This window comes from Tupaia chinensis, unplaced genomic scaffold (assembly GCF_000334495.1).
Source record: "Tupaia chinensis unplaced genomic scaffold, TupChi_1.0 Scaffold000063_1, whole genome shotgun sequence".
NCBI classification, from domain to species: domain Eukaryota; kingdom Metazoa; phylum Chordata; class Mammalia; order Scandentia; family Tupaiidae; genus Tupaia; species Tupaia belangeri.
The window spans coordinates 574,065-598,311 of NW_006159521.1; the positions used below are offsets into that span (position 1 = coordinate 574,065).

General features: G+C 54.6%; 1 protein-coding gene across 1 annotated transcript in view; it reads right to left on the bottom strand.

The window, feature by feature from the left end:
* PLEKHO2 (pleckstrin homology domain containing O2) overlaps positions 1 to 24,241 on the bottom strand; it is a 26,754-nt gene extending 2,513 nt beyond the window's left edge. Inside the window, 5 exon segments of the mRNA XM_027765717.1 lie at positions 1,681 to 1,779; positions 2,429 to 2,533; positions 11,464 to 11,580; positions 17,780 to 17,929; positions 24,228 to 24,241. Coding sequence (XP_027621518.1) covers positions 1,681 to 1,779; positions 2,429 to 2,533; positions 11,464 to 11,580; positions 17,780 to 17,929; positions 24,228 to 24,239 — 483 coding nt within the window. The 5' untranslated portion in view covers positions 24,240 to 24,241.
* Positions 24,242 to 24,247: the final 6 nt, after the last annotated feature.

Here is a 24,247-nt window from a genome sequence, read left to right on the forward strand (position 1 = left end):
GGAATCACAGGCTAGGGATTCAGAGCACGGCACTCCTTGAAGCCCCATCTGGTCCCTTCCAGCCGGTGGAGGAGACTATTCTTCAAGGGCCAGTGTGCCCTTGGGAGGGTCGCTTCTCTGTAAGCCACCATACACACCCAGCCCGGGGGTAAAAGACTGCACCAGGCCTCGAGCACAGGCCTCCTGCACCGTACCTAGCTCACTGGCTTCTGCCCGCCCTTCCTCCAGCCCTCTGTGAGGCCCGCCGGGCCCACATGGGCCGGGCTGCCCAGCTGCTCAGCAGCCTGTGCCCAGATGTGTCCCAGACCACAGCTGACAACCAGAGAACAACAGCCCCCCCTGGCCCCAGGGGCCTACAGGGATACCCAGCAATCCTACAGCCAAGGGGATACTCCCAGGGACCCTCCACAGAGGCCCTGGCCAGGGCAGGGCAGGAGGCCTCTCCCCATGTCCCTTGGATGGTGAGGTCCTGGTTGGGACCCTCACTCCCTTTTACATGTACCATGTGACTTGGTGACACATGCTCAGGCACTGGGGACCAGGCAGAGACGCCCCAACATGCACACTGCTTCCCTTCCAGTTCTCAGGCACCCCTTTCTCTCTGGCTACTTCAGTCCTCCCTCCCCTCAGCTGACAGACAGGAACAGGCTGCCCCAGCTCAAAAACAAACCTCGGTGACCTCAGTCCTCTCCCCCCCAGGCCCCGTTCCCTCCAGCACCCCCAGCTCTGCACCCACAACAACCCTAAGCTGAGTCCTCCTAGAAAACGTGCCACCTCTTCTGCAGTCCCATCTGTGTGACCGGTGCTGCCCCCCTGGCTGCTGACCCAGGCCTCTGTCCGGCCTGGTGTGCCAGGTGCCTTTCTGGCTCCCTGCTGGCTGCTCCCTGACTCCCTGCACCCAGGGCCTCCATTCACACCGTCCCCAGGTGCGGGGCCCCTCCCTCAGTCCCCCCTCATCACCCCCTCCTGGAGCCTCTCTGGCTTCTCCCAACTCCTTCCTGGTCCCCTGCCTTTCCCTTTCCCTCCTTCGACCCAGTCTAGCTGGCCTAGGGCCTGGATCTGACCTCTGGAACGCACCCTCCCAGCCCACTGCCCTCTCCTGCAGTCAAGGCCTCCACACTGCCCTCCCAACCCACCTGCCCAGACCAGGGTGAGCAGTCTCTCCACGCCTGGAACTGCCTGAGCCCGTCTCAGCTCTCGCCATCCCTCCTCAGGGACCCCTCTCCACCAGGTCTGTCAGCTAAAACCCTCCCGTCCTTCAAGGGTCAGCTCAAATGCCAGTGGCCCCTGGTGGTCCCTCCTGCCCTGACCTCCCAGAACCCTCCTCTGTACAAAATCTGGCCATGGCTGTGCTTGGAGAGCAGTCTACGGACAGGTCTACCTCCAAGCCGGAAGCCGAGCTCTGCGGGGTAGAGACCAGCCTCGAGAGCCTGCTTGCCCCGGCACCAACGCCAACTAAGGTCAGTGTGTGGACTCAACATGTGAAAACGGCCATGGCTCGGGGACGTCTGCACCGCGGGCACAGGTAACACAGGACCCTCCATCACACTTGCCGGGTGCCCCCCAGGACACCCCGAGCCCAGGTGTCCTGAGGAAGGTGGCCTGAGCCTGGCTGCCCCTTAAGGAGCTGGGGGTCCCAGGCTAACCCACCTCCCAGCGGCCAAGCCGGGAAGGCCTTACCTCCTTCAGATGGACTCTGGTTGGAGGCCGGCGCCGCTGGCCCCCTCGCACCCGGTCCCGTGTCACATGCTCCAGGGCACAGCTCTTGTCCACCTTTACCTGGGGAAGAAAGGGGACCAGGTGAGCCCTGGACAGGCTCAAGAAGACTCATTCCCTCAGGTCTCAGTCTTCTGCAACGCCAGGCGTCACTCTGGGCAGCCCACAGATCCATTGTGGCCAAACAGCCAAGGATCCGTGAGTCAAAGGCAAACCCAGGTCCCATGGGATGCCCTGCCCGTCCAAGCCTGATCATGGCCACTGTTGCCACTACAGCGCAGAGGCCTGGGGTCTTTTGGGCCAGAGGTCAATGCAGAGAGCCCAGGCTAGGCCAGCTGGTGGCAATATGGTTAAGGTGCTAGATCACGCATGACTGACTGTGTGGTTTGGGTCCCAGACCCAGCAGCTTGAAAAACACCTGGGCACGTGTTCATGAGTGCCCAAAATCCCGAGGGGAGAGTGGAGGAGAAGGGACCACAACATGGCCATCTCCCAGGGGAATGCTTTCTCACCTGCCACCCCCCACCCTCCGCTCTATCTGTCTCTCTGGCAAGTGCCCGTGCCCAACGTTAAAAAGACTGAGACGACAGCAGATGCCCGGTGTCTGCAGCAGTAATGTAAACAGGTGGTCTGGCTGGGCAGAGCAGGGTCCTTTCCAGCCCATGCGCAGTGGCAAAGGGGACACAGAGGCGGCCACAGGACCGCATCGCACCTCGTCGAAAGCCTTGTTCTTGCCTCGGTTGATCCCTTCATTGAGGGCTTTGATCCAGGACTCCTTCTCCTCCCCACTGGGTGCCTGGAACTTGATGTCGCTGACCTGTAGAGGAGCAGGTAGGGAGGTGCCAGTGGTTAGCAGGGCTAACATTTGGGGTCTTAAGGAAGCTTCCCACCCCAGAGAAGGGGCCCTGCCCTGGCGTGCAGCTGCCAGAGGTCTGGATTAGAATCAGATAGAATGCTGCCCAGTGGGAAGAGCCTGGACCTGGCCCCACCACGTGAGTTGCCCCCAGGCAAGTTGCCGGATCTCTGAGCTTCAGTTTTTCCTGTCAGGTAGGAGGAGTCCCAGTGCACATCCATGCCAGACAGAGTATAAGGACAGAGATGACAGACATGAGGGGTGTTCTCAGGACCAGGGCCACCCTCAGTTCCCAGCAGACCCCACACTCAGCCCAGGCAAAACATATGCTCAAACTCCTAAAACCCCAGGGTCTAGGGCCATCTAGGTACATGGTGGTTGAGGCGATTGGATCCCACATGGTCAACTGCATGGTTCGAGTCTTGGACCTGGAGGCTTGGAAACACACCAGTGTGCATGTGTGTCCCAAATCCCGAGAAGAAAATGGAGGAGTAAGGATTGCAGTGCCGTCACCACCCCCTGGTGGTCACCACTTCCTCTTTCTCTCTCCGTTTCTCTCCAGCAAGCACATGTGCCCTATACAAAAATAAATAAATAAATAAAAATTAAAAAGCAGCCAGGGTCTCTTTTTGGCGTTGAATTACATTCAGGAGTAACTGTAAAAGAGAAGGGTACTGGGGGAGGGGTCAGTTCTAATTCTGCCGTCATACAGATAGAGAAACAGGTTTAGCAGCTAGGATGGGACTTGATCAAGGCTGGGTTATGGTTTGACTATGGTTTCTCCCAGCAGACTTGGGCTGAGGCTTGGCCTCTGTTCTGCGGTGTTGCAACGTGGGGCCTATTAGGATGTGATTAGGTCACTGTGATAGATTAACGTCTTTCTCAAGAGAATTTGGGTTAGTTTTCGCAGGAATGGATTAGTTCTCCTGAGAACAAAAGAGTAGATTATTACAAGGCAAGGCTGCACCTGAAGTTCTGTCTTCATACACACACCCACCACCCTGCACACGCACACCCACCACCTTCCACCACGTGATCCCATTCGCCACGTGAAGATGCAGCACAAGACCCTCACCACATGTGGCCATCCCATCTTGAACATCCCAGCCACTAGAACCGTAAGCCAGATAAACCTCTTTTCTTTATAAATTATCCCATCTCAGATATTCTGTTACAGTAATGGAAAAGACAGGGCCTAAAGTTCCTAAAACTGACTCCCTGCCCCACATCACCCAAGGTTCTCTTCCCATCTCAGTAGCTCTTCTCAGGGGGCAGCTCAGAAAGCCCTGGCCGTACCATGCCCAGTGGCCAGACAGAAAACGACAGGAAGGAGTGAGACTATGGAAACCCAGGGACCACTCCTGCACTGGACAGTACTGCAGCAGGGCCCTGGGTGGACAGCCCCCTCCATGGCTATCTGCCCTTGTGTCTCAGTTTCCTCATCTGTAAAAAATCGCCACAACTTGCCATGTAAAAATAATTGTTCTTGGGCCAGCGTGTGGTTCGGTAGTTAAGGGAGCCAGATCCCACATGGCCAACTGCACAGCTCAACATCTGGCTCAGAGACACATGAGCGAGGTGCATGTGTGAAGAAATGGAGAAGGGGGGACCAGCAGTTAGCATAATGGCTATGTCGCTGGACTCCCATGTAGTCGACCCGTGGTTCAAGTCCCGGACCCGGTGGAATCCCGGACCCAGTAGCTTAAATTCACGCCGGGCGCATGTGCGTGCGTGCCCAAGATCCCGAGAAGAGAATGAAAGAGAAGGGATTGCGACGTGGCCATCCCCCCTGGGGGGTGATTTCTCACTTTCTGTCTCTCTGTCTCTGTCTTTCTGGTGAGCGCACATGCCCTATAGCAAAAACCTCTCCAAAAAAAGAAAAAAATAAAATAAAAAAGGAGAAGGGACTGACAGAGCAGAGAAATGGAGAAGGAATTGTGTGTGGCACGAACACCTCCCACTAACGGGTGCCTTCTTCCTCTCCCTCTTTTCCTCTCTCTCTCTGAGTGTACACACCCTCTGAACCTCCCCCTCAAAGAAAAGCTGTATCTAATTTGTACACCCACATTGACACCAGCACTGTTCTCAACAGCTAAAATGTAGAAACAGGCCAAGTGCCCATGACAGATGAACAGATAAGCCCAATGTGCTGTAGACGAACCAGGGGACATTATTCAGCCTTGAAAAGGAAAGCAGGATCGGGACCAGCAGTTAGCGTAATGGCTATGTCGCTGGACTCCCATGTAGTCGACCGCGGTTCGCGTCCCGGACCCGGTGCCTTAAAACTCACGCCGGGCGCATGTGCGTGTGTGCCCAAGATCCCGAGAGGAGAATGGAGGAGAAGGGACTGCAGCATGGCCATCCCCCCTGGGGGGTGATTTCTCGCTTTCTATCTCTCTGTCTCTCTCTGTCTGGCGAGTGCACGCGCCCTATAGCAAAAAAAACTCTCAAAAAAAAAAAAAAGGAAAGCAGGTTCAGAAGATGGCCTAATGGTTATGTCGCTAGATCCCCACAGAGTCGACCATGATTGGAGTCCCAGACCCAACTGCTTAAAATTCATGCTGGCCACGTGTGTGTGCACCCAAAATTCTGAGAGAATGGAGGAGAAGGGACTACAGCAAGATCATCCCTCCTAGGGGGGTGATTTCTTACTTTCTGTCTCTCTGTCTCTCTCTGGCAAGCACATATGCCCTTATAGCAAAAATTGCTCTAAAAAAATAACAGGAAAGCAATTCTGACACGTTACAATGTAGATGAACCTTAAAAACATCACGCTAAATGAAACAAGCCAGACCTGCAAAGACAAAGGCTGCCTGCCTCCATGTATGTGAGGTGCCTACAGCAATCAAAATCAGAGACAAAAGCAGTGGTGGGTGCCAGGGCCTGGGAGGAATGGGCTGTTACAATTGAATGTGTTCTGGGACTAGCAGGTGGTGTGGTGGTTAAGGCTCTGGACTCCCACATGGATGACCACAGTTCAAGTCCCAGACCTGATGGCTTTCTTTCTCACCTTTCCTCTTTCCCTCTCTCTATCTCTGTGTTTCTCTCTGGTCAAACTAAAAGATAAATGAATGAATAACTAAAGTTAAATAAATAATTCTTTTTAATACATTTAATGGGGTTCAGTTTTATAGAATAAAGAGTTATGGAGCTAGAAGGTAGTGATGGTTGCACATTATAAATGTACTTAACATTCTTGAACTGTACATTTAAACATAGTTAAGGGGGCCAGTAGGTGGCATGGTGGTTAAGGCATAAGACTCCCCTGTGGATGACTATGGTTTGAGTCCCAGACATGGAAGTTTGCTTTCTCACTTTCTCTCTCTCTTTGGTGAATTAAATAGTAATAATAATTGTAATTATTATAAATAAATAATTCTTATAAAAAAACATAGTTAAAATGTTGAGCCAGCTGGTGGGTGGTGGTAAAGGCAGCTGATCCCACATGGCCAACTGTGTGGTTTGAGTTCTGGATCTGGCAATTTAGAAGACACACTGAGGGCATGTGCATGCATGTCCAAAAGTAGAATGAAGGAGAAGGGACTGCAGTGGGGCCATTCACCCGGAGAGGAGGGTGCTTTCTCACTTTCCCTCTGTCTTTGTCTCTCTCCAATGAGCAGTCATGCCTTAGAGTAAAATTTTTAAAAAAATAATAAGTTAAGATGGTAAATGTTGTTATGTATTGTATAAATGACCACAATTTTTGTTTTGTTTTGTTTTTGTCATAGGGTGCAAAAGGGGGAAAGTGAGAAATCACCCCTGGTAGACAGCCACACCCCAAGCCCTTTTCCTGCTTTCTCCTCTCTGGATTTCGGGCATGAGTGCATATGCACCCAACACGTTTCTCGAGCCACTGCGTCTGGGACTTGAATCTCTCAGTCAGCCATGCAGGATCCAGCGCCTCGGGCCCGACGCCATCTGCTGGCCCTATTTGGCCACAATTCGGCCACGATTTTTCTAAAAGTGGGAGAAATGATCTACAGTGGAGAATCTGCAGGGAAGGCTCAGTAACAGGAATCACCCTTGTGGCCTTCCTTCTCAATAACACCGTCCCAGTTTCCTCGTCCGCCACGTGGGTTTGCACCACCCACCATGAAGGGATGTAGAGGGAGTGAGATGTGATTAAATCCAGGGCCTGACACCCAGTAGGGACTCAGGAAACAGTTACTGATGGAATGAGCCAATAAATGAACGAACTGGCCAGGACTCCTCTGCTCACCCTGTGTTGGGCTGCTGCCCACTCTGACCTCAAGCCGCCCTAGTTCTCCGTTGGCGGTGGCCAGCCTGCCCATCCCCCAGGCTGGTGTTAGAGAGCACCTCCCCTCCAGCCACTCTCCAGTTATGTAACACCCAGGCGGCCTGGCCCCTCAGCATCCTCATTATATAACTTCCTCCTGGCCACACCAGCCACAGCCAAACGCTCATTTGCATGACCGGGGTAAATTCGATCCTGGCAGCTGATCTGCAGTTAAGTCAGAAACCCTAGGGCACCTTGGCAACTGCCCCTCAGCCCAGGCATCAGGGCTGCTGAGGCTCAAGGAGGCGGCCCATGTCGTCCTGGGTCTGCAAAGGTCACCAAAGCCTGGGATGGCAGCTACCAGACAGGGGACTGGGGGCCGGCTCTGACTCCAGCAGCTGCTCCGGCTTGGGCCCCTGGCCGTGGCAGACTGAGCAACCCAGAGGCTTGAGACAGACGGAGAACTCGGCAGCCGACAGATACAGTGGGGCAGGGATGGAGTTGACCCATTGGTTCTGCTCCCTTCACTGCTTTGACCTCAAAGGGGCAAGAACAGGGGCCAGTCAGTGGCGTGGTGGTTAAGGTGTTGGATCCCACATCGCTACCCTGTGGTTTAATTCCTGGACCTGGTGGCTTGGAAAATATACCGGGCCCATGTGCACATAAGCCCAAAATCCCAAGAGGGAATAGAGGAAAAGGGACTGTGGTATGGCCACTGCCCTGGGGGGGTGCTTTCTCACTTTCTATCTCTCTGTCTCTCAGAGCGTACATGTGCCCTATAGCAACAACTTAAAAAAAAAGAAAGTGGGGCCAGCAGGTGGCATGGTGGTTAAGGTGCTGCACTTTCACATGGCCAACTGTGGTTCAAGTCCTGGACCTGGTGGTGTGTTCTCTCCCTCTTTCTCTGTCTCTCTCTGGTGAGCTCATGTGCCCTGTAGCAAATTGGGGGAAAAAAATAAATGATAATCATATATAAAATTAAATCAATAATTCTATCTAAAAAAGGAAAGAAAGAAAACATGGGACAAGAACTGAACCACTGGACTCACCAGTGCGGCCACTTCACTGCTAGCCCAGCCACCTGAGGCAGGCTTGGGGAAAGTGCTGACCCAGGGAAGACCGCCTGGGGGAACAGGATCCAAGCCCACCATCAGGAACGCTGGCGCCCTGGCTGCAAGAGCCAGGTATTCTGCAAGGACGCTCAGAAGAAGACAACCAGAATACCAAGAAGCTGTGCTGCCGGCCCCCGAGTCTGCATCCTGAAGGGCCACTGCTGCGAGGTTCTGTCATAGGCCTTTCCAGAACCCAGGGCACCCGTTCTGCTAGGAGCTTATGCTAACAGGACTGGCCACAGGGCTGGGAAAGGGGGCAGGACAAAATGGCAGAGAGGAAAAACGGGGGGGAGGGGAGGCGGCAGGAAGGAGGAAAGGCTGAGCTGGCTGGGCCCGGCAGGGCGGCAAGGCCAGCAGCGGCCACCCTGCTTCCTGGCAGCGTCTGCCTGTGACCTCACGGGCAGGGCCGAGATGCAGAGGCAGGGGGAGAGGGGCATGCAAGACAAGGGACTCTTTGTTTATTTGATTAGGGAGAAAAAAAGACTCCTCTGGACCAGACAGCAGAGGTCATGTGACCTTCTGGCCAGCTGAGGATGGGGAACACCCAGGGTGATGGGAAAGGAGGGAGAGAGCATGCGGGTGTGGTGCTCGGGGGCCAGCCCACCATCCGAGTCTCTGGAGGGCCTCCACTTGCCATGAGCCCCTGGGTGGGGACGGGAACACGCGAGCCAGAAGCAGGGTGGGCTACTAACGTTGTCCACCCCCTACAGCCTCACCTCCCGACTGGCCGTCCTGTCCCCAGAGTTCCCCCAGGGCCTGGGGACCCGGTGGGACGGTGCTGGCTGGAGCACTGAGAAGGTGGCTGCACAGACAGGCTCTCCAGGGGGTGCCTCACCCCTGCGGGCCCCACTCCCCTCAGGCACCCCTGACTGACTGGGAGCTGGGGAGAGCGAGCCTACAGAACTGAGCCCGCAAGGGACAGAGGCAAGGCCCTCGTGCCACATCCACATGACACACCGAGATACACACCCCGCCAGGCCCACAGCCTGCATGAGAAGAGGTGCACACGCATGGGCCAGACACGCAGTGGCAGGCCTTCACATGGAACGGATGTGGGGTCTTCAAAAAGCCTAGAAAAAGGCACAGAGTGAATAAACTCTGCATGGATTTCACATTCTTTTTTTGCACTAAAATGAAATTGTACTTTAATTCCATTTTTTCCATGACCTTTTTATTCTGAGTTTGCTATAGCCCTCTCTGGAGAGAGACAGAGATAACAAGAAAGTGAGGAATCTCTCCCCCCTCTCCCACCAGGGGCATGGCCACACCATAATCCCTTCCCCATTCTTCTCTCAGGATTTTGGGCACACACGTGCTCAACATGTATTCAAAGTTATGGGGTCCGGGACTTGAATTGCACAGTTGGCCATGGGGTTTCAGCCACTTTAACCACACCACCTGCTGGCCCTTCCATGACCTTTCTAATATCACTTCTACTTTGCATCTCTCAAACACACACGTAGACACTTGTCCCTCAGTGTCCACAATAGGACCCACCCCCAAAGACACCAAAACCCACAGACGCTCAAGTCCCTTCTATAAAACGGTGTGGTATTTCACAAAACCTAACACCCTTCCGCACACTTGGAGAGGGCTCTAGATGACTTATAACACCCAGTACAATGTCAAGTAGCTAGTCGTTGTTATAGTATCTCATTTGGTTTGGTTTTGTTACAGACAGGGTCTCTCTATGGTTCATTCTTTCTTTTTTTTGTTTTTGTTATAGGGCACGTGCACTCACCAGAAAGACAGAGAGAGAAAGAGAGACAGAAAGCGAGAAATCTCCCCCCCCGGGGGGGGATGGCCATGCCAATCTCTTCTCCTCCATTCTCCTCTCGGGATCTTGGGCACGAAGGCACACGCGCCCGGCCTGAGTTTAAGCCACCAGGTTCGGAACTCAAACTGTGGTCGACTACGTGGGAGTCCAGCGACATAGCCATTACGCTAACTGCTGGCCCCTCTCTACGGTTCTTCAGACTGGCTTTGAACTCACTATCCTCCTGCCTCAGCTTCCCGAACAGCTCTGACTCCAAGTGTAGGCCACTATGCTTGGCTTCATTTACATTATATTTTATTTTTGTATTTTTTTTTTAAGAATTATTTAATTTTATTTGTTCATTGATTTATTTTAATTTGACCAGAAAGAGACTCAGAGAGAGAGAGGGAAAGTGAAAAAGCAAGCCACCAGGTCCAGGACTTGAACTGTGGTGGGCCATGTGGGAGTGTCCAGCGCCTTAACCACCATGCCACCTGCTGGCCCCATTGTATTATTTTGTTATAGCTGGTTTGTCTGGCTGAATTCATGGATGCGAAATCTAGGATAGGGAGGGCCAACTATACACGCGAACAGCATCCGCTCCAAGGAGTGGGTATCCAGGATGAGGTAGGGCTCTAGGGCCTAACAGACCAGAGTGTGACTCTCCTTATCCCGAGAAAAGCCTAAGCATCAGATGTAAAGTGACACCTGGGCCCAGCTGCATGGACCCTCAGGACATGGTAAATGGGCCACGGCCCCTCCCCTGAGCACACCGCAGCCCCACCCCTGGCACACCACTGTAGCACCGCCGGCCTCCCCTGGGCAGGGGCTCCGGATGATTTATAGCACCCGATACAATGTAAACGTAGCTCTCCCGCGTCTTGGTGCTTCTCTGCCCCACCTCCTGCAGAGTAAAGTAAGGAATAAAGCAACATGGTCTCCTCCAGGGTCCAGGGTGGGGACCACAGAGGACTGGAGGAGAAACAGAATGGCTTTCAAGAGGCTCACCCCAGACTTGCTCCCAGCCCCCACTCTGAGTCAGCCCCACTCTGCAGGGCTGCACATGACGCACGGAGGTGAGAGGCAGGCGTGGCCCGGCTACAGATGGGCGCGAGCTGGTGAGAGGAGCTGTGCAAGGCAGCCTCTGATCTGCACTCCCTCCGGACATCTGGGACACTGCGCCCTGTGTCACCACCCACCAGCCCACCACCACAGCCATGTGGTGCAGACCCCACCTACACACAGAGCACAGAAAGGAATTCTCAGGCAAGAAGCCGTCCCCGGCTATAGCCAGGAGAGGGAGGTGCAAACGGGAGGAAAGCTGGCAGGTTGCAGGCCTCCTGGCCCCTAGTCCAGGCTGTGGGGGCGAGGGGTGGCCAACCCGGAAGGCTTGGATAAAGGAGGCCACACCCTCCCCTCCACCCGTCCACCCCAGACTGCATCAGGGTGTCAGGCCTGGTGGGGTGGAGCCTCATCCACATCCCTTCTCTCTCAGCCCTGGACCTCCTGGGTCCGGGGTGTCCAGAGGGTCAAGGGCTCCACCTTCCAAAGGCTACGTCCAACTGCAATCTGGGATGGAGGCCCCAGGGCCTGGAATGGGGAGAGAGGATCAGAGTCCTCTCAGCAGAGCCCTAAGTGCATCTCCTATTAACCGGGGACTGGGGAGACCACGACAAAATGAACAGAAGGTCCAACTATGGTGGTTGCTGGGTTTGCCTCATCACTCCACGGGGCCCAGGCTGCCCTGGCCTCCAGGGGTGATTCCCCCAGCAGACCCCAGCATCCCTACCTTGTTCCCTGGGGATCGCAGCAGGATAAAGCGATGTTTCCGCTTGAGGAGGGCGCGGAGGTCCTGGCACTTCTCATAGCTCCCCAGCTCCACTGTCTCCACACACTTCTGCTCGTCCTGGGAAGGGTGACCGAGGAGACAGAGCTGGTGAGAGCCAGACCCTCCAGAACGCCCCTGGTCCCACTCAGCAAGGACAGCACTTGGTCAGAGGGAGGACCTCGGGCTGCCAGCCAATCGCCAGGGCACTGTATCCAGCCCCTGGTGTGCTGGCAGGAGGGACGCCCACAGGCTCACCCAGATGCAAAACGGGGCACACACGGTTCGGCTGCGGGGTGCAGTGATAAGCACTGCTCAACAGTAGCCAGTCCCACTTGGTGGCCGCGGCTGTGATTCCCAGCCTAGTCAGCCCGCAACAGGCGGGCACACCCGGAGTGCCCAGGATCTGACGGCTGGAGGGCTGGAGAAAGGGGCAGCAGTGCAGCCAGACCCTGTGGAGGGTGCTTTCCCCGCCCTCCGTATTTCTCACGCTTATGTGCAAGTGCACGTCCTCTATCATGGATAAGGGGGAAAAATAAACAAGAGGGCGCATAGCCCGGCTGTAGGTGCGTGCCTAAGGGCTGAGTCTGGGTGCCTCTAGCCAGCGCAGGGAACAGGGAAGCTGGGAGGCTCAGGAGGGGCACTGGGGCGGGGGCGGGGGTGGTCCATGCAGGCTCAGGGCCAGGCAGAGATCTGCAGAAGAGGGAGTCTGGAAGAGGGATTCAGGATGTCACAAAAGGAGGGAAAGACTCTGGGCTCTTCCCAGAAAAGCCAGAGAGAAAGGCGGGGGCTGGGGCTGCACTCTCGGCCCTGGGCACAGCGACGCTGAGCTGGTGCCCTCCCTTGGCACCTTCCTCCACTGACCCTTGCCTGAAGAGAGCTGCCTCTTACCCCAGCCTGCTGGCCGCAAGGGCAAGCACTCCTTCCAGAGCATCCCGTCCCATCCTGCCTCTCAGAGGTCACATCGTTAGGAGGGCCAGAGGCCAGGACAGTGCTGCCTTGTCTAGGCCCTCCCTGGACAGGGGCCCAGCTCCTTCCTGCCCGCCGGCCCTGATACGTGAGCATTTTCTCCATCAGGTGCCTCCTGGGCAAGCTGCCCAGGACAAGCTCCTCCTCTGCTGGTGGTCACCCGATTCCTCTTTTAGGGAGGCCAGGCTGGAACTTCCTGGGTATGGTGCACTCACATGCCAGGGAGGCCAGGGACACAGAGGCAGGCCCTCTGGGCAGTGAGAGGGCACACCCCTGGAGACTGGCCAGCAAGTTCAAGAAATGGCAAGATATCTGACACTAGGGAGCACTTCAGAAGGCCTCACTCTCCTGCACCTCGCACCTGAGGCCGTAGGACCTGCCTCCTTTTATAGAGAATGAGGCCTGCAGGTAAAGGGCTCTGCCCTGGGGCACAGACCCAAATCCAGGGCCCAGCTCATCCCCAGTCGTCAAATGCCCAGGCAGACTCAGCAGCGTGACCTGACCAGGTGTGACCTGATCAGGACCTTGTCAACAGCTCACTGCAGTCCAGCAGCCCTCCCCGTGTGGTCCCTAGGCCAGCAGCACCAGCACCACTGAGTACTTTCTTAGGGACCAGCAGGTGGCATGGTGCTTACTACCATATGGCTGACCGCAGTCTGAGTCCTGGGCCTGGTGACTTGCTTTCTCTTTTCTTTCTTTATGTCTCTCTCTCTCTGGTCACATTTTAAAAATTTTAAAAAACTTTGGGAACCAGCAGTTAGCGTAATGGCTATGTCTCTGGACTCCCACGTAGTCGACCGCGGTTCATGTCCCGGACCCGGTGGCTTAAAACTCACACCGGGCGCGTGTGTGCGCGTGCCCAAGATCCCAAGAGGAGAATGGAGGAGAAGGGATTGCGGCGTGACCATCCCCCCTGGGGGGTGATTTCTCGCTTTCTGTCTCTATGTCTCTCTCTGTCTGTCTGGCGAGCGCACGCGCCCTACAGTGAAAATCTCTCAAAAAAAAAAAAAAATTTAAAAAAAATTTGAAAAATAAATAAATAAATGGATGGATAAATAAATTTTTAAAAAATAAAGAAATGCACATTCTCAGGGATGGCAGGTGGTGTGGTAGCTGAGGTGCTGGACTCCCACATAGATAATAATAATAATAATAATAATAAATTTAAATAAATAATTCGAAAAGAAACGCACGTTCTCAGACCCAAGCCTGACTGAGTCACACACTGGGGAAAGGGTCTGGTGATCTGAGTGATTCTGTTATGTACTGGTTGACATTAGGTCAAGCTTGGTGGCAACTGGGAGCCTTTTTTTTTAAAGGATTATTTTATTTTATTTATTATTATTATTTTCTTTTGCTATAGGCACATGTGCTCAGAGAGAGAGAAAGTGAGAAAGCAAGTTGCCAGGTCCCGGACTCGAACTGCAGTCAGCCATGTGGGAGGTCCAGCGCTATATGGGATCCAGATGCCTTAAGCTCCATGCCACCTGCTGGCCCCCAGACTTCAGTGTTTTTAAGGAAGATGACTGTGCGGATGAGGTAATGGGTAACCTCTGACCTACTCACTTTCAGCCCCTCAGGGAAAGGGGAGAGATGGCCATCGTGGCCTGACCTCTCCCATCTCTGTAATCAGCTGTTCCCATTTTTTGCTTCCACACAGTTTCTGCCCCCATCTCCAATCCCTTCCTGGTTTCTCCACTAAACCCAGGGACCAGAAAATAATCCTCCTGCTCATGAAAGCTCGCCTGCCCTCTGCTACCCCAGCCCAAGGTCCCCATTGCTTACTGCACAGGGCAGGTACACGTCTACAAAGCACCTGCCAGGTGCAGGCACGCCACTAGGTGCAGGGACCCGGAGCCCTGCCGTGGGGAAGCACAGTTCGAACCCTCTCAGCCATCTCTCTCTACCCGATTCTCTGTCTGCTCCTTCTAGTCCCCCCACAGCGCCGTGCGGGACGCAGCCTTGCAGAGAACCTAGAGGACAATGGTCGGAAGGAGTGCCTGGGCAAGAGAAAGACCTCAGAAAGCCCCCTCCTCCCCAGGCATCAAGAGGAGGGCATCCCAACAGGGAAGGAGCCCCACTCCAGCGAGAGCAGCTCACCTGCCCCGCTCACCCGTCCCATGTCCATGTCCAGACGCCTCCTGGGCCTGGAGAACCACTGGCTCAATGCACCCTCCTCCTCTGCCTGGGAACAAAAAGTCAGTCGGCCAACACCCTGCTCCCCGCAGTGCATGTCCTGGGTCTCCTCTCCACCCTAAACGCTGAATCATCCCAGCCCTTCTGCAGCTAGGACAAACGGATAAGCCAGCAGGCACTGGGCTATCCAGCAGGCACTGGGCGGGGGCAGCATCTCTGGAATGTCAGCCTCACTGACAGCAGAGGAACAGCCAAGAGCCATTCGCACTCGCTGCGCTCCTTACATCAGAAGGAGGGATTGAGCTAATAGTGTTTCTCAATCCCCACTCCGGGGCCAATGCCCCCACCCCGACTGCTGCTAAATTCTTGAAATTGCATTTAGGTTTTTCACAGTGATCTTTTATTTTGAATGTGTGATTTGGATGTTTAGTGTTTAGGGAGGTAAAGTTCATGCCTCCTCCCAGACCCAGCCAGATGTGAGCGGCAGACCAGGACAGAACCACACCGACAGGCTGACAGCTGAGAGCCCGTCCATCAGCTCCCGCAGCAGCTGGCACTGGGGGAAGCAGCGACAACCGCCTCGATTTATAAAAATAGCCCCCTGCTGCCATATGCCCAACTGTGACAGGGCCATATGAACATCTGGGGGCTGTCTGCACACCTTCTCCGACACCCAACTCCCAACTCCACGAGCCCGGAGCTGCAGGCAGGGACAAGCAAGCCACTCCTCTACGGCTGCCCTGTTAGCCCAGGGTCGTGGCACCATCAGGGCCCAACCCTTGATGCTGGGCACCATGTGGAAGTCAGGGTCCAGGCCCTGGGCCTGTACACAGGGCACATGCGTGGGTGCTCACAACCCTAACTGGCTGATAGATGGCAGGGGAAGGGGCACGGTGTGAGACCCTGTTGACGGGGCTTATCTGTCTGTCTCATAAAAGAAAAAAATTTTTAAAAATTCATCTGTCCCTTTAAACACTCAACACTTACATCCAGGTTGCCCAATCTCTCTTGGCCCAGGCCAATTATGAACTTGCCAAAATGCCCTAAGGCAGGCTGACACAGCCGATGGGGTCCCTCTTTGTGTCCCCAAGCCAGCTGTTCCTCAGGTATTCACCCTCAAAGGCGACAGGGTGTGACGGCGCCCGCCCTATTGCATGAAGGGCTGGAGGACTGCAGCATCGACACATCTCTCTGTCTCTGTCTCTGTCTCTGTCAAAGGCTACAGCAACCCCTCATTTTCAGTGGGTGGGCCCTCTGATCGCCTCAATCTCAGAGCACAAGCATCTACAGGGAAAAGCCAGCTTTCTTCTTCAAGTCTGCACTTATGGCTTTACTGACGCCTACTGCACAATTTAGCATCCTCACCTGTCCAAATCCTAAGCCTGCTGAAACTACATGGGGCACAGAGGCTCAAGATGTGAGGAGTGTCTGAGGGCCAAGGACAGCACAAGTGGTTAAAGAAAACAGAGAAGCTGGGACCCGCAGGAGGCGTGGTAGTTGGGGCACTGGACTCCCACATGGCCGACTGCAGTTTGAGTCCTGGTGGCTTACTTTCTCTCTCTCAAATCAAATTAAAAAAATAATAAGTATAAATAAAATTTAAATTAAATAATTATTTTTAAAAGAGAGAGAGAGAGAAAGTTGACATTCAGTCTGGCAGTCCAGAAAAGTCTGATAAGTGATTCTGAGCCCCAAGGAAGAGTTCCATTTAGACCGGCACCTTCCATTAAAGAAGGCAGGGAAGACTGAACATATTTTAAGAATTTCTACCAAAAAAAAGTTTTGGAGTTTACTTGCTGGTGCCTCTTGGTATAAGGAACACTGGATTTGGTTGTAGATCTGACCCTTCCAGTCCCTGTGAGATGCTGACCAGTCATCTGTCACTCTGAACCTGTCTCCTCTTCTATAAAATGCACCATGATGATGGGCCAGCAGGTGGCATGGAGGTTAAAGCGCTGGATTCCACATGGCTAACTGCAGAGTTTGAGTCCCAGGCCCAGCGGTTTAAAAATCACACTGTACCCATGTGCATACTTACTCAAAATCCCAATAGAATGGAAGGGGTTACAGCATGGTCATCCTCCCTAAGGAGTGATTTCTCACCTTCTCTCTCTCTCTCTCTCTCTCTCTCTCTCTCTCTCTCTCTAGCAAGGGCATGCACCCTATAGCTAACTTTAAAAAAAGAAAAAAAGCTCCGTAACACCATGATGAACACGCTCCTGGGACTATTGTGAACATCACATAGGGGTGTATAAGAGCTTCAAACAGGGGCCAGCATGTGGCATTGTGGTTAAAGGCGCTGGATTCCCACATGGCCAACTGCAGTTTGAATCTTGGACCTGGCGGCTTGCTTTATTACTTTCTCTTTCTCTCTCTGTCTGGTCAAATTAAATAATAATAATAATAGGTGCCAGCAGGTGGTGTGGTGGTTAAGGCCGCTGGACTCCCACATGGCTGATCATGGTTTGAGTCCCGGACCCGGCAGCTTGCTTTCTCACTTCCTCTCTCTCTCTGGTCAAATTAAAATAAATGAATAAGTAAAGTTAAATAAAATAATTATTTAAAAACTAATAACAAATGGAACTTATTTTTAATAGGTAATCCTTTTTAAAAGAATTATTTTATTTAACTATATTTATCATTATTATCATTTTTCAGTGTGATCAGAGAGAGGGCGAGGGAAAATGACAAAGCAAGCCACCAGGTCTGGGACTTGTACCAAGGTCGGCCATGTGGGAGCCTAGCACCTTTTATCACCAAGTCACCTGCTGGCCTCCAAAAATAAATAATTCTTAAAAAAAAATTTAAAAAGCGCTTCACACAAGTATTAGTGTTAATTATTTCTACCACCACCACTGTGTACAACAGGCTCTGGATCATTCACAGACTTAGAACCTGAGTCAGGGAAGGGAGGGTACAGGGTGTAGGTGTGCACTCACCAGACGCACACACATTGCAAAGCTCCTCTCACCAGGAGCCCAGATATGCCCCAGAGGTATCATCCCCCTACCTCAGACAGAGACCCAGAGAAGGTAGGTGCTTGGCCTAGGCCACACAGCATGTCACAGGAGGAGCAGGTCTGCCAGTCCCAGTCCTGCAGTGCCCCTGCTGCCTGGGTTGCTCCCACTCTGCACCCTGCCCCTGAACCCAATCTCAGGGCCGCGTAGGTCCTCACCTCATTCTCGTAGACCAGCAGCTGGGCCTGGCAGAGGAGCAGATAGCGGTCTTTCCAGAGGCTCAGGAGGCCGCCGCTGCTCTTCTTGATCCAGCCGGCCTTATCCGCTGTCCGCGCTCCCCGGGGCTTCTCGCCCCCTTCCTTCGTGCCCTGGAAGACAGCACCAGAACGTGCCATGAGGGCTGTGACACAGAGCCACCGAGCCCAGAGGTCAGACAAGGGATGTGTCCCTGTGTGGGTAGTCACAACTGCATCCTATGCAAGCTTCCCCTAATTGAAACCATCACAGTAGGGCCAGCCTGTAGCACAGTGGTTAAGTGCTGTGCATGGAAAACTGGATCCCATGCTGTTCAAATCCCAGCCCTGGCAGTTTAGGAAACATGCCAGGCACATGTGCATGCATGCCACAAATCCTGCCAAGATGGAGAAATGGAGGTAAAAAGATTGTGGTATGACCACATCCTATCGGGAGGAGGGGGTGCTTTCTCTCTCTCTTTCTGACAAGCACATGTGCCCTGTGGCAATAAAAAAATAAAATAGAGTAACGAACATTCATTTTTATTTCCTTAAAATAATTATTTTATTTTATTATTATTGTTATTATTTTTAAAATTTGACTAGTGAGAAAGAGAAAGTGAGAAAGCAAGCCACCAGGTCCAGGACTCAAACTGTGGTCAGTCATGAGGGAGTCCAGCACGTTAACTACCATGCTACTTGCTGGTCCCAGAACATTTTTTCTTAAAGATAAATTTAAAAAGTAATAACCACAGTAGTAACAGTACACCCCCACTTTACACTGAGCCACTGTATTCATTTTGTAGAATCTCATCTAACTCTTACGACTCCCCTCCAAGGTGGTAGCATCGTTCCCCACAGGTCACAGCCAAAGATGGAGAGAGGACTTGCCAGTCACACAGCTAGAGGGGCAGACAGGGCTGGCATTCAGAGTGGGTCTCTCTGCCCCGTGTGTTCATTCAGTCAACACACGCTACACAGCTTTCACAGAAGGATAAAAGTAACTCCGTGTCCACACTCACGGAGCCGGAGAGGAGGAGTGGAACCGATATGCACCCAGCCAGCCAGACGTCACCCAGCGGAAGTGCTGTGAGGGAGACGGGGGCCGTGAGAGAACAGGGCTGGGCTCAGGCCGGGGTGGCCCTGCTCCCGAGGAGAGGAGGCTGAAGCAGGGATCAGGACGGGAGAGCACAGACCGGCTGACTTGCAATCTGCCTCTCCACCCTGCTCTTCTAGAGAACCCACCTTGATGGGTTTTTGTCCCAAAGCAGGGACCTACCCTGCCCCACCCCTGCCAGGTCAGGACTTCAGGGCAGCCACGCCTCTGGTGCAGCCCTAAGGACTCTGCCTTTGACCACAGGCTGGTACAGGAGTCAGAGCTGAGCCCTTCTGCACATCAGGGGCCAGCCTGGAGCTAAGGTGCCAGCCACTGGCAACTCATTACCTGCTGGGTGGCTGGGTGCCAAGTACACGCCGCCCAGAGGGGTTCCGATTCCTCTCTGGGTGCTCAGCACTCGACCCTGTCCTTTTACACATGATGGGTGCTCTAGAAATATCTGTGAAAGGAAAACAAAAATACACGCCATTTGCTAACCACTTCGCTTCACTGACTGGTACCCAGAGCAGCGAGTGTGAAGGGGAGGGAGGAAGAGAGGGGGTCAAGAGCATGTCAGAATCTAGAGGGTGCTGGGAGGGAATTAACACTGACTAATTTGGAGGACGTTATCATTTACATAAAACTCAAAAAAGGGGCCCGTTAAAAGAGGCACGCCTCTCCCCAGGGCCGGCCTGTGACCACAGCTGTTCGTGGAAGGACAAGCCCAGACACACATGTGCAATGAGCTGTCAGGAGCCGGCAGGGCCTGGCTTCCCTTTCTCGGCCTGGCAGGGGAGCCCTAGCCTAGCTCTCAGGGGGCCCCCTCGCCCTGAACCACACGCTCTGGTGGTTGGGAGTCTAGGCTTTGGAGCTGGGTCATGCAGGCCACAGCCACACCACCTCCACTCTCACAGCCTCAGCTTCATCTGTGAAGTGGAGACCATCATGGCAGAGGCTGTGGGGTACACCCCAGGGGGCAGGGGCTGCTGTGGGGTGCCCCAGAAGGCAGGGGCTGTTGCTATTTCCTGCTGTAACCCCACTACCTGGCACACAGTAAGTGCTTAATAAATGCTTGCTGTTGGATAAAGCGTAGAAAGCAGTTCCTGGGACACCCTAAATTTAGTAAACAGCAGCTGTCGTTATGGCTGGCATTGTCACTGCCTCCCCTCCACTTTCAGCAACCCTCTCCCTCCCCAGGCCTGGTTCCCAGGTCAGGACATGGCCTTTCTGGGTCATAGCTACTGGCCTGATTGTTCCAGAAGTTCCTGGAATGTGGGGTGCCCAGTCAGGGTCTCTCCCTAACTTGTAGATGGCCAGAGAAATGGGGAAGTAGGATGGTCCCCAATGGTCTTCCCGCAGGCAGGAATGAGGAAGTGGGAGGCATGCTTAGCCCAGGGAGGGCCATCCTGCCCAGGGAAGAGGGGATCTGAGGGCCTAAGAAGAGGGGAGTGCTCCCGTCCACTGCACACCCAATCCCCCCATCACTACTAAACCCTGGGTCAGCTCTCTCACACCCCTGGGACAATCCTGAGTGACACCTACAGGCTGTCACAGCCCAGAGCTAGAAGGGGAGAACTGCAAAGTGGGAAACTCACCCCACATTTCACACTCACACCCCTCCTGTGGGCAACTACAGCACCACTGACTACCCGCTAGGCCCTCTGTACCCTGGGCGGGCAGGCCGGGCTCTCCAACAAGCAGTGGGACCCATGGAGTGTGAAGCTGCTACCCGGATCTCCCACCTCTGAGCGTCAAGCTCACCCAGCTTTTGGGGGGCCAGTTCCCACCCCATGGGTCTCACACCCTGCCCAAACCTATATGTGACTTCTGCCTGCTCAGCACTGCAGCTGGAAGGCTCCGGGGGCAGGACTGGAGCCTGGGCCATGACAGTCACCTGGAGCCTGGGTATAGCATACCAGTGCCTAGCACATACCATGACTGGATTAGCCAGGGCCTTGGGTGTGGGTGGGACTGGGCAGGACGGCACTTTGGGATGGGGTGGAGGGGACAACTGAGAAGCTGCAGATGGTGTGAGCCACAGCCTAGCCACCCAGGGGAGACTGACTGGAAGCCAGGGTCCTCTGGCCTCCACCCTCCACCCAGCCCCTCCTTTCCCTGGGCCCCCTCTACCAGGGAACCGGGCTGTGTCTCAGTAAGTTACAACGGCCTCTCCCCTTGGCAAGGTTCACAGGGGAGATTCTGCCCTGGCCAGCCCAGCTTTTCGGCAGCCTCTCCTCTTAGTGACCAGACAGCCACTGTCCCTGTTCTGACCTCTCCCCCCCCACCCATGCTCACCCAGGCCCTCTCCTGCCCTCTGCGAGCAGCTCTGAGGCACCCTGGGCACCAGCCTTCGCCCGACATGGGAGGGTCTCTGGGGCATTCATTTTTTTAAAATGCCAGGTCACAGGGCCAGCAGGTGCCGTGGTAGTTAGGGTGATGAACTCCCATATCCGTGTCCCAAACCTGGCAGCTTGCTTTCTCACCTTCCCTCCCTCCCTCTCTCTCTGTCTCTCATTAGTGAGCCCACATGCCCTGTAGCAAATTAAGAAATAATGATAAATAAAATTAAATAAATAATTCTTTTTTTTTAATGCCAGGTCACCCTGATGCTGTGTGCACACGAGGACAGATGGGAAGCCATCACACAGGTTAAGACAGAGACAAAGGCCAGAAGAAACTTTGCTGACACCTCTCATTGCAGGCAGTACGATGACCCGTGTCCTCAAACCTCAACGATGCTCAGGCCAGCTCTCCCAGAGACCCCGTCAGAGCCCCGGGCTGGGGCAGTCAGAGGAAAGCAGCACAGATCCCACATGAGGGCAAGTCCTGGTCTAGGGCTGGCAGCTAGAGAGTGGTCGCGTCTGCGGGAAAACAACACTCACTCGAGGAATCCTAGCTCTGGTGGGTAGGGCGGGGGCTAATTTGGGAACCACTTGCAGAAGGTAGGGCTGGGGTAAGGCTCCGGAGGGAAGAGACACACTCCTTGCCCAGAGAAGGAAAGGCACAAGTACAAAAACCCTCTGCTCCCAAGCCCTTCATCACAGAAAGGGAAAGTGCAACCCCGAAGGACAAGAGACTTGTTCAAAGGGACAGGACACTGCCCTGCCTGGCTCCAAACGAGTGAGGGTGAATGGGGGCTGGCAGTTAAGACAGGGAAGACACGACTGCAGTAGGACAGGGGCCGAGCCTCTGGGCAGGGACAGGAAGGCCTGCATCCAGGGTCCCCAACCTTATTCCAGTGGCAATGACAATACTCCCGTTGACATCTGCAGTTTCCAAGGTGTTTGCGCATTCACTATCCCCTTGCCGGGTCACCCACCCTCTGCTTACAGAAGGGACAGCTGAGGCCCACAGAACACAGGCAGGCAGATGCCCCTGCCCACACCAGCACGGTTCACCAGTCTCTGCCTCACAGGGCTCTGGCCCACTGCACAGAGGAGGTCACGGAGGCTGTGGGACTTGGCCCCAGGGTGGCCAGAGCACAGGGAGGAAGTGGAAGCTGGGGGAGGCTGAAGGCAGTCAGGTGGAAGTGCGGTGAAAAGGACCAGGGGTCATGGGGCAGGGCGGGTGCCTATCACCTAAGAGGTGTTTTAGAAAAGCAGAAAAGGGCGCTGAGGCGGAGAAGTGAGAGAAACGGGGGCCGAGGATGCCAACTGGGAGAAGATAGGGAGTCCAGGCTACAGGTGTGAGGGCTGTGGGGATGGGGCCAAAGTAGGCAAGACATTGGACGGCCCAAGTGTTCAGACAGCTCTCGGCATCCAGGAAGTGACGATGGTAACAGACCAAGGACCGGGCAATAGGTGGTATAGTGGTAAAAGTGCTGGACTCCCAGATGGTCAACAGTAGTTTGAGTCCCAGACCTGGTGGCTTGCTTTCTCACTTTCCCTCTCTCTTTCTGTCTATCTCTGGTCAAATAAAAACAATAATAATAATTAATAAAAATAATTCTTTAAAAAAGAGAGAGACTAGGGACCAGAAGGCGCACAAGGCTGAGTTGAGCCCAGGAGACCCCAGGAGAACTTCCCTTAACTGGGGGCCGGAGCCAGAGCAGGTCAGGAGATGGAGTAATCCCAACCCACATCCTCCAGGAGCAGGGGAGGGGCCGGAGCACAGGCCTGGCAGCAGGGGCCTGGGGCCCTGCAGCCCCACCCCCAGACGGGGAGAAAGAAACCACAGCAAATCATAGTGGCCTAACTCTGCCCCTACCTCCACCCACGCTGGGAGAAGGGGCCACAGGCAGGCCGAGGAAGAGAAGAGGAGGCCAGGCTCCATACTTCATAGAAAAGGAAATGCCAGTTGAGAGGGGAAGTGACTTATCTACTGTCCCTCAGAAACGCAGGGCCTGGCCTGGAGGGAACCCCCACGGCCAGCCTAGCTGTTTCTAGACAGTGGCCCTGGAGGACACAGGCGGCCTGGTCCACTCTGGGCTCCCTCCCTGTCCCCAGTCCCCCAGGCAAAGACACATTCCCTTCCTTTGGCTGGGAGTGGCAGAAGATGGACCCCCTCAAGGGATAAGAAGCAAAGTCATCTTCCTCTACACCCGGGCCCCTCACAGACATGTATTAAGTGCTTGCTGTGTGCTGGACCCTGGGATGACGGTGCTGCTGGGAGGGCTGAGTCTGCAGGCAAAGGGCAGAGTCACTGAATGCCTGACCCTCCCCCAGACCAGGCGTGTCCAGACCCGGGTGCTGGGGGGTCAGGGAGCTGGTCCAGCTGGGCTCCTCCAGAGACATGCCGAAGGCAGGGGCGAGGACCAAGCCCTACATGGGCTCACTCCTCCAGCATCCCCAGATGGATGTGGGGCAGGGGGCAGTGCAGGGGGACAGTAGGCTCACGGGGACTTACAGGAGGCAAAAAAAAAAATAAGGCACCTTCAGTCCTCCTGCCTGTAGGCAGTCAAAACTCAGATTCCTTAAGCTAGGGACCCCAGAAAGTACAGGACCCACCCTTCCTACACACACACAGTCTCACCTCTCCAGATCCGACCTGGCCGGCACCAGGAGTCAACCCTAATCAGGGTCTGAGCCCAGCAACCCGGGCCACTTTCAGCAAGTCATCAAACTCGTCAGAGCCTCAGTCTCCCCGTCAACCCAATGGCGCACACGTCCCACAGTTGAGAAGACATAGTGAAGGAGATCGTGGTCTGCGAAGAGCCCGACACGGATCCCACCGACCCCCGCCCTGCTCCGTTTGCCTAGCTCTGCGCCGGGCCGGGAGAGGGATCCCGAGGTCGGAGGGAATGGGGCGGGCAGGACCGAGGGCCTGAGTCTGGGACCCTGGTGCCCGTGAGGGGCTCAAAGACCCCAGCCCAGCACCCCCGCCCGGCCCAGCCCTCACCTCGTCCTCCATGGCGAGTC